The 10,928-nt window shown below is 42.0% G+C and overlaps 1 protein-coding gene across 1 annotated transcript; it reads right to left on the bottom strand.

Moving 5' to 3' along the window:
* Window positions 1-357: 357 nt before the first annotated feature.
* DEGS1 (delta 4-desaturase, sphingolipid 1) lies at window positions 358-9,864 on the bottom strand. The gene is made up of 3 exons (XM_052653891.1): window positions 9,690-9,864; window positions 3,690-4,432; window positions 358-843 (listed from the first exon to the last, which is right to left on the bottom strand). Exons 1-3 carry the CDS (start codon window positions 9,769-9,771, stop codon window positions 697-699), a joined length of 972 nt encoding a protein of 323 aa, XP_052509851.1. The 5' UTR covers window positions 9,772-9,864; the 3' UTR covers window positions 358-696.
* Window positions 9,865-10,928: the final 1,064 nt, after the last annotated feature.

The raw sequence follows: 10,928 nt of genomic DNA, 5'->3' as shown, positions 1-10,928 counted from the left end.
TTGTAGACTATTTGACTTCTTTGATACTGAAGATTACATTTAAAATAGTTCACTATATTACAATAAATATACCTGAGTGACATGTTTTAGGTCACCAGGAATGCCAGCCTAACCACCCACAATACTGGCTACTTGACACCAGCCATCTACCATCAGATGCAACCAGTTTCTGCTGAAATGAAATGATGTAAAACTATTAAGTAAAGCTACTTCTGAGAGTCCACACAGAAAAGGAAGTTGAGTTGTTAACTTATTTATGAGTAAGCTTGTGCTGGACTCAGTAAGCTCACCCCAGTCTGTGATTATAGTGTAAAGATAGTCAATTTTTTAAAAAAGTGATAAACACTATTTGTGATTAATAGCTCAGTTTATTAGCTATTTTAATAAAGTAAATCCTTATAGTGAAAACAACATACTAGAAATAGCTTTTTAAAAGCTTTTTTTATGATATGCTTACAAAGGGTCAGACCTAAGTGGCATCCACCACAGTGGCAATATAATGAGTAAAGCTGAACACTGCACAGACAGACTGACTCTTTAAAGCCAGATTAACTTCTTGACACCATGAAGATCATACTCTGAATCTGTATGAGGGCAGCTTCTAAACATAGTTGGTCTTAATTTAATAATGCAAAAATTCCACTTTCTCAGTTACGATCAAGTTTCAGAGAGGAGTTCCTTTGGTCTTAATGACATTTACTCCTGAACCTCATTGCCTTTCCGATGCCTCTTCATTCTTGAATAGGGACTTATTGTATCATCCGTCACAAAATCATATAGCACTTTTATCCAGGAATTGTAGTGGGGGAGGTTGTCATAGTACTCAGCAGCTATTTTCCTCACCTAGAAGGGAAAAAATACAGCAAGATGAATAATGAGTGTTAACAGAGTCCTATTCAAGATGACGGATGTCTGACATGCACACTCAGAAAAGAAACCATGAGACTTTCTCCCACCTCCCTCTCAAATAAATAAGTAACAGCAGCAGCTTTGGGAATTCTAAACAGAAAGCAGTTTACGTTTTGGGACTAAACCATCCTTGACCCTCTAGGATTACTGACTCTTTCCAACAAGCTCTGAGGGGTTAGTTTACTTGTAAATTTACTTGTAGTTTACTAGCTTACTTGTAAATGTGGCACTGGCCATCTTTTAACAACAAATACTTGCAATCCAATCAACTTGATGTTTTTAAATGTCATACTGAATGACTGGCATTGCAGGGTTTAAAGGCACCACTTGATGCTGCCATTAAGGAAACTGCCTGCAAATACTGATCAAGTATTGTGGCATGCCAGTTAGAAATTAATCACTTATCAAGCGTGCAATTCAGCCACCTCATGTTGAGCATGTCTTTTTAAAAAAATGACTACTGCCAGTGTGATTAGCAAGCAATACTAGTTAGGGCAGAATAAAACACTCATTTCAACAAAATGTGATTGCAGTGATGTTTGTAAGGCTCTGAACAATCTAAAAGCCACTGAATTGTACATTTTAAGTGTATGAATTGTATCTATGAGTTACATTCAATAGAGATGTTGAAAGAAACCTTGTTATGCCTATCTATTAACTAACCATGTGATTGTTACATGCAACGTAATTACTGCAACGCAACTATTGCAGAACAAGGTACTTCTTGGTATACACAATAGAACAGGCAGGAAAGGAAGACCAGAGAACTCTGAGAATGTCTGTTAGTTCAGCTATGCGTGGAATGGAGTGGGAAAGAAATTTTCACTGATGAACCATGAGCAGGTAATGTTTGAGCTGACCCAAGTTTTCAGTTTACGGACTGCTCAAGAAAATTACAAGTCAAAATATGTGGCTTATGTTGGAAAAAGTGAATTATTTTGTTCAAAGGTGACTAGCTTTCTCCTTAAACCATGTCATGTCCAACTTTTTTGCGAGCCCATGGACTGTAGCCCACCAAGCTCCTCTGTCCATGAGATTTCCCAGGCAAGAATACTGGAGTGGGTTGACATTTCCTTCTCCAGGGGATCTTCCTGACCCAGGGATCGAAACTGTGTCTCCTGCATTGCAGGCAGATTCTTTACCACTGAGCCACCTGAGAAGCCCTAATCTTTTAAAAATACAAAAATGTACTTTCCTAGGCAGGGAAGAGGTGAGCAAAGGTGGGCACACTCTCCAACCAAAATGACACAAAGTGGCCACACTGGCATATCACACCAGGTCCAAAACTGTTTTCAGCCAGCTGTGTGATTTTCCCCATTTTATTTTGAAAAATGCAAAACTAACAGAAAAGCTGAAAGAACAACAAAACCATCACCCATATGCTCTTCATTTAGGTCCACCAATTAACACTATGCCACAGCTACTTTCTCTCTCTCTCTCCATCTATGATATAGACCACATACTCTGCTCTTTGCTGAGAGAGCAGTTGCAGATGTTATGTGAAAACTTACCCTGACTATTTCACTCTAAATATTCAACACATATCTCCTAAGAAAAAGGTATGTGATCAGTCGTGTCTGAGTCTTTGCAACCCCATGGACTAGTGCCCACCAGGCTCCTCTGTCCATAGGATTTTCCCAGCAAGAATACTGGGATGGGCTGCCATTTTCTCCTCCAGGGATCTTCCCAACCCAGGGATCAAACCTGCATCTCTTGCACTGGCAAGTGGATTCTTTGCCACTTAGCCACCTGGGAAGCCCAAAAACAAGGACATTTCCCAACAAAACCATAATACCATTCCACACCCAAGAAACTTAACACTGACACAATATTACTATTATGTGGTTCATATTCAAAACTTCCCCACTAACTCAATGTCCTTTCTAGATTTTTCTTTCCTTAACTAGTAATCCAATCAATAATCAAATGTTATATTTAGTTCTAATGTTGTATGCAAGTTTGTAAACAGTAAACAGTTAAAAACTTAAGAGGAAATCTATAAAATTTGGGTGAGTATGCTAGCATAAAATATCTGGTTATGGTTTCCTTAATATCACAGCTAAAAAAGTAAAAAAATCAAGAAAAACTGACACCACATCTCCTACAACTTCCCCTTTTTAGAATTACAGAAACATTTTTTGGTAATGGAACTGTAAAAGCTATCCATTCTGAGGATGGGAAGTCTACTAAGAGAATTCATCAGAAATATAACTGAAGTTTGCAGAGGATTATCCTTTGGGGAAGGATGAAAGGATGAGTGTCAAAATATACTGCCTTTCATTTACTCCACAAGCAGTAAGATAAAAGTCTACTGTGATGGGAAACGGATGGTCCCTGCCTGTGGGAAGTCTGCACCACTGGAAACTGACATTCACTTATTTTGCAGAGCAATTATGGAGGTATCTGTATTTCACAATAAACCAACACAAACTTTAGCTAAGTGTATTCAGTTTAACAGTGATAAAGGTTATGTAAATTTTTGCTCCCTCCACAGAGGGAATTTCATTTTCCATTTCTGAATTATTTTACGTTTCAGTTGATTCTACAGAGGCTCCCAACATTCTAAACCTACGTGTCACCACAAGGCTTAGCGATCCAGGACAGTGAGCTCTGTAAAGTTAGGCTGCCCAACTCATGACTTTTAAGACTTTTACTGTTTTTTTTGATGAACTGCCTAGATGGACAAAATATACTACATTTCATTTTAAATGAGCAAGTCAAGACTAATTGTGATCACAGAACCACCAGAAATTAGAACATGTATAAAAGCCTTTACTTACCAGGGGAAGGCTTTTTCCGGGAATGTTGGGAAAGTCGTGGTGTTCATTATGGTAACCCACATTGAAGGTGAGTAAATTCAGAGGCCCATAATATGAGTAAGTTTCATGTCCTTTTAAGAACATATAATGTTCAGCTATAAAATGTCCAGAAATCGGGTGCAAACCTAGGCCAAGTAAGGAGGCTGCCAACATGTAGACTAAAGATTTAACTCCCAAAACATAGTAAATCACGATGTCAAAAGTGATCTGGATCACAGTATTGATTATTTCCAGATAAGAGATTGGTTTGGGGTTGATGAACAGAGGTCGAAAAGCATAAAAGAGAGGCTGAAGGATGACCCATATAAACTTTCTGAAAGTAGTACAGAAGAACCAGCCTTCAAAGTCGGTTGGAATGTCCACATCGATGCCGTCGCCTCCAAGGTATCGATGATGATCCATGTGATATCTCTTAAAGGAAATTGAATATGGGACACCAATAGGGAGATTGGCAAATATTCCAAACCAACGATTCCACATAGCTTTGCAATGGCCAAAGGCACTGTTGTGGGAAACTTCATGAATAGCCAGAGTCATTGAATGATTAATGCAGCTGCCAAAGGCATATGCCCAAAACAGGACCCACTTCCAGTCTAAGTCCTTTACTAAGTAAAATGCAACAAACTGAGTGAGAACCATCATAATTACAATCCATATCAAGTTGGAATCAGGTTTCATTAAGGATTTTATCTCTGGATACTTTGCTGTAAGGAAAAAAACAAACAAAAAAATCACAGACTGAGAAAAGTGCATAACAGTTCTACAATTAAACTAATATCAACTTACACATCAAATCACTTTTTCCAAATCATATGCTCTCTTTGAGACTATCAAATATTCATCTACTATAGGGAAGGGGTATATTCTTTTTTAGAAATAGGTATATTTTGATGTGGACCATTTTTAATGTCTATTGAATTTGTTACAATGCCACTTCTGTTTCATCTCAGCTCTCTAACTAGGGATGGAACCAACACCCCCTGCATTGGAAGTCTTTTTTTTTCTTTAAATAGAGTATGCATGGGTTCTAAGTCCTTTCTGACTCTTTGCCACTCTGGACTGTAGCCTGCCAGGCTCCTCTGTCCAGGGCCCAGGCAAGGATACTGGAGTGGGTTGCCATGCCCTCCTCCAGGGTGGAAGGCGAAATCTTAACCACTAGACTGCCAGGGAAGTCCTGGGAAGAAGTATATTCTAACAGTAAAGTTACTAAATATCATGTCACAACAAATTTTTGTAGGAAAAAATGAGCCTCAAAATCTAGACCCTCATACATTAACAGAAAGATATTCACAACATGAATAAATGTTATCTAGTTCTCTTTTCACTCTTAAAAATTTTTGTGTATTAAATTTGTAAGTTTTACAAAAGTGGCAATCATAGTCTGATAAACTGATGTATCTGACTTGGGTTTTATAATTTCCTCATACTGACTAAGTCACTTCTACTTGCCAGTTTGTTGAAACTTCTAACCAATTCCGTATTTTCAGACTTTTAGATGTATAAATTTCTGCCAATGTAGACTTCTAGTTATCTCAAATTAGTGTAAATTCTAAAGAACTCTATTGATTCACAATGCCTCTTTCTTTCCTTTCCTTCTGCATTAGAACTGAACAATGCTAATTTGTGTTAGATTATTTGTTGACTTCACAGGCAAATATCTAACCAAGTATTATGGAATATGCTACTAATAAAAACCTCTGCATTTCAGGGAAGTATTGCCTAGAGGCAAATGCAGATTCTTCTTTGTATCCTGCCACTCCAGATAATGGAAGCCCAGATACACTTTGGTTTTGTGGGTTGGCAAGTATGTTTAACCCAGCACAGCAAAAAGAAGAAGAGCAGCTTCACCTTTTCTCTAAAAGTGAAATGAAGAATTCTAGCTTAAAATGCAGGACAGAAAGGTAAGTCCAGTTTTACATATATAAGGGTCAGGTTAATTCAACGTAATTCTTGTTCCTTTCCTTTCCCCTCTCTTATCCCTAGCTTCTCATCTTTCTTGCTATTAGTCCATTTCATCAACGTTAACAATTTTGTAGGCAATGGGTCAAAAAAAGTAATCTTATGGGTTTTGAGTCTAAAACTAATTATCCTGGATAAATGAAAAGCTCAAATAAGTCCTTCATTTAAATATGGGCCCTTCCAACAGTTGTTCAAACATAAAATAACCAAGTATTCAGTTCATTGGTGAATAAGTAGTAATTCTTTTGTATTAAAATGTTATTTCTATTTAGAGCTCCAGCATTTTTAATTTAAATCAAATTTGCTTAAATGAACATATCTGACAAAAGATATAAGATAACACACGTTTTGCAGGTGTTAATAGTATATAAAAAATCAACACTAGGATGCCAATATAATTAAACAGGGGAAGGAATAGTCTTTTCAACAAATGGTGCTGGAACAACTGGTCATCCACATGTAAAAGAATAAAGTTGGACCTCTCTCTTACACCATACACAAAAATTGAGTGAGTGAGTAAGTGCAGTCGCTCAGTCGTGTCCAATCTTTGCGACCCAGTGGACTGTAGCCCACCAGGCTCCTCCGGCCATGGGATTCTCCAGGCAGGAATACTGGAATGGGTTGCCATTTCCTTCTCCAGGGGATCTTCCCGACCCAGGGATCGAACCCAGGTCTCCCGCATTGCAGGCAGATGCTTTAACCTCTGAGCCACCAGGGAAGTCACAAAAATTACTTGGCTAAAAAAAGGAATGGGGTACTGATACATGCTGTAACACGCATGAACCTTGAAAACATTGTGCTAAGTGAGAGAAGTCAGTCATGAAAGAGCAAGTATTATGACCTCATTCAAAAGAAATGTCCAGAACAGAGAAATCCACAGAAACAGAAAGATTAGTGTTTGCTCAGGACTGGGCAGTGTGAGTGAAGGATATACTCAATGCTAATGAGTATAGGGTTTCTTCTTGGGGTGACAAGAACTTACTGAACTGAATAGTTCAAAACTGTGAATATACATTTTTAAAAAAACAAAAACACCCCACTGAATTGTACACTTTAAATTGGTGAGCTTTTGGGATTTCCCTGGTGATCTAGTGATTAAGACTCTGCACTTCCAATGAAGGGGGCTCAGGTTCCATCTCTGGTCAGAAAACTAAGATTCCACATGCTATGCAGCAAGGGCAAAAACAAAAAAGGAGAGGGGGAGGGGGAACTTTACAGTTTGTGAATTATATCTTAATAAGACAGTTAAAAAAAAAAATGTTTCCCAGCAGAAGTACAGCAGTAAAAGGAACATTTCTTGCAATTATATGACCTACTAATAATCGTCCTTTCCCTGATAGCTCAGATGGTAAAGAATCTGCCTGCAATGCAGGAGATCCCAGTTCGATTCCTGGGTTTGGGATGATCCGCTGAAGAAGGGATAGGCTACCCACTCCAATATTCTTGGGCTTCCCTCGTGGCTCAGCTGGTACAGAATCCGCCTGTAACGAGGGAGACCTGGGTTGGGAAGATCCCTTGGAGAAGGGAAAGGCTACCCACTCCAGTATTCTGGCCTGGAGAATTCCATGGACTGTACAGCCCACAAGGTCGCAAAGAGTCAAACACTACTGAGACTTTTACTTTCACTTCACTTTCACTTTCTGATAGCTCAGTGGTAAAGAATCTGCCTGTCAATGCAGGTTCAATCCCTGGGTGGGGAAGATGCCCTGAAGAAGGAAATGGCAAACCACTCCAGTGAGCTTGGTTGGGAAATCCCATGCACAGAGGAGCCTGGTGGGCTTCAGTCCATGGGGTTGCAGAGAGTGGGACATGACTGAGCGACTAAACAACAATAGTAATGGTCCAATCAATAGCTTTCATTAGTTTTGTACATAAATTTTGTAAATTTAGTGTATGGATGTTGGCTGTTATCATATCCATGTTCTCTTGTGCCTCTCTCCCTGTCAAAACCTGACACATTTCAAAAATATCTCACTTAAGTATAATTATAAATTTCCAGATTCTTATCTTTTCTGAGGTTATTCCATCTCCACTGCTGAAATGGAACACTGAGCAGTATTTACACCTGCAGGGAAAATGATTGGTATCTTCATCGGGAAATACTGTAGTCCTTTTACTTTCCAAGTGAAATGGTCCAGTGATAATAAGTTTGGGGAAAAAAGGTTCATGTTGAGATAAGCATGGACAAACACCTTTTCATTTCCTTGATTTTCTGAATATTAAACAGATAGCTACGTTCCGGTATTCAGGCATTGGTTTTTACAGAGTGAAGACCAGATTATTCTTATGCATGTATTGATTAGTCATAGATTAAAATGTACTATATGCCATCTCTTATGTGTGATTTGCAAAATACACATTTTGATTAAAAATAGTAAAGAAAGCATCCAAGAACCAAAGTCTCTTAAAGGGGTAGCCTTAATAGCAACTACAAATGTTCACGCTCCCAGCTTATTTATTCGATTTTTTAAAATCCATTTCAACAGGATCTACTTTTTTTTTTACAATTTATAAATTTATTTAACAGAGTAGAGTCCCTAGTGTCAGAAGGATATGGGTTTAAATCTAGATTCATCCATTTATTAGTTACATGATCACGTGTTACCCAACTCAGGTTCCATTGTTTGCTAATACTTGAGAGACAAGTATTGGTTGGAAAGCAACAGTTGCTTTATCCGGCAATCTGGAGAAGGCGAACTGGTGTTCAACAGCCAACTCTGAAGAGTCTGCTCGACTAGGTAAGTTTTTAAAGGTCTAATTCCTTTCCTTTTGTGAAAACATGACATTTCTCCCTTACTCCAGCAAAGAGCAGGGACTTGCCTTTTCTTTTCACTTGGCGAATGGATGCTGACAAGAAAAACTAGGCGGATACTCTGTATGAGAAATAATTCCTCCTATTCAACTTGCCACCCATTAGTTTCCAGATTTTCAAAACAAGAGCAAACGTTGTGGTAGAATCTAACCCAGATCAGAATGCCCCTCCAACAGTTATTCACTCCTACCACATCTTTAAAATAGGGGTATCATTGACCTAGTCACTGGGAAGATTAAATTGGGTAATGTTTGTAAAGCACTCAACACAGTACCTAACAACCCTGGGAGAGATGAGAGAATTCTCTATATAACATAGAAGCTACAAACAGCTGAGCGCCTGACACCTCCAGAGAGTTGTTAGGGCCTAGTTTAACCTGGTGTAAAGGCCCTAAATTAGCAGTCAGGGAACCAGAAGGCTAATCTTGGCAAGCCTTCCACACTTAGCCTTTTCGTCCAAAAATAAATTGATGGATGAAAAATAAACATGAATCTGCCCCTTTCGCATCCCAGCCTTATTTGTGAGGATTCACGAGATCAGCATGAGCACCCGGACCCAGGCCCTGGAAAGGTTACCCTTCCGGTCCGAAAGGCCCCTGGGGGCAAACGGGTCGGATACCACCGGCCCCCGCCCTGGGCCCAAGGCTGCAGCCGCCGGCGCCACGATCACTAGCGGGCGTGCCCGCGCGCCCCGCGTGTGGGCCTCTAGATGCTCCGGGACCACGCCCTGCCTCGCACACGCTCGCAGTCTGGCTTCGCCCGGGGCCGCCGGGCAGAGGAAGAAGGGAGAGGAAGAGAAAGAGGCGGGGGAAGGGGGAGACGGGGAAGGGGGAAGGGAAAGGAGATCACTGCGCCCACCGGCAGCACGAGTATCTATGGGCGAGAGGATCTACCCGAGCGCGGTCTGGCCGAGGGGACCCGGCGGTAAGCAAACCCTGTCCCCGAACGGACGACCGCGCTCGGGGGCGCGCCTGTCCCTCCCCCGTCGAAGGTTCGGGTCCGCGCGGCCGGCCGGGGGCGCGCGGGGGAATCCCTCCCTCACAAGCCGGCCCGGGGCCGGGGCGGCGGCGGGACGCGGCCGGGAGCGGGCTCTTAACGGGCCTCGGGCGCGCAGGGGCCGCCGCGGGGAAGGCGCGTCCAGGTGGCGGGAGGCCGCGCACGCACATAACGGGGCGCGGGCCCGAGCCTCACCCAGGATCTCCTGGCGACGAGTGGCGTGCGGCTGATCGGTGTAGACCCACTCGAAGTCTTCCCGCGAAACGCGGTTCCCCATGGCGGCGGCTCACGGGCCAGCGGCGGACTCTCGCTCCTATCCACTCTCCTCCCGGGCGGAGGCGAAAGCGAAGGCGGCCGCTCCGCAACTCGTGTCAGCCGGCGGCGGCGGAGGGGCGGGAGAGGAGACGCAGGCCGGGGCGGAGTCCCGAGGCCCCGCCCCCCGGCCTGGAGCTGCGTGGGGTGGGCGGGCGGCCCCTCCGCGGGGCGGGATTCCGTTGCTCCGCGGCGCTGGTTTCTGCTTTTTTCTGTGACTCGGCGAGCAGCCTGGATGCCGAGTTCCTGCAAGTCCCAGCTCCCTGAGGCCTGTCCTGCTCAGTGCTGGTGCCTGAGCCCGGGAAAAGGTGAAAAAGGCAGGAAAGGTCTCAAGTGAAATGAGACTGCGCTTTAGCGCCTCGAGAGGAGGCTGGAGCTTGAGCCCAAGAATCCTTGGTCAGTAATCAGTGGCCGCTTGCCCAAGTTTTGTTTAATTTTGAAAAGCAAATTATTTACTGAGCTGTTTTTGGCTGCCTCCTCGAAATAATACCTCAGGAAAAAAATGCGGAGCGTGTGGTGATTAACAGCTAATTAAGAAAAAGGAAATCACTCTCATAGTGAAAAATCATGAGGAATTTGTTGCTCTGCCTGAATTATTCTAGTGTGACCATTTCTCTGATAAGTTCATTGCTCAACCTTACATCTGTCACAGGTCGTTTGAACCACTGCCTCTTCCTGAAAGAGGACATTTTGTCTCAAAATTAGTTACCGCTTCTCCAATAAAAAAGAAACTGACTAAAATTACAAAAGGGAAGATAACCAACAGGATATTCTCGGTAAAACACCACATACATACGTGCACACAACCACAGCCAAGTGTGATCAAATACCTAGAACCAAATGCTAATGTATAGAAAATAGAACAGAGGAACATGTTAAACTACACCACAGAGAGAGAATCAGCAAGATCTTGACTGTGGGAAATTCTGTAGGGCAACATCCTGAGTACTTTAATAAATAAAATGCACGAAAAACAAAAGAGGGAAAACCGACAGATTAAAAGGGCTGCAAAAAACGTCAATCAACTGCAACTTATTGATTTTGTATTTTAAGTCTTTTACGAACTGTATTTACAGCATTTTAGTTTTGTGTGTGTGTGTGTGGCTGTTCTGGGTCTTCCTT

The sequence above is a fragment of the Budorcas taxicolor genome, chromosome 16, assembly GCF_023091745.1.
Source record: "Budorcas taxicolor isolate Tak-1 chromosome 16, Takin1.1, whole genome shotgun sequence".
In the NCBI taxonomy this organism is placed as follows: domain Eukaryota; kingdom Metazoa; phylum Chordata; class Mammalia; order Artiodactyla; family Bovidae; genus Budorcas; species Budorcas taxicolor.
This window is presented reverse-complemented; position numbering and strand designations above follow the sequence as displayed.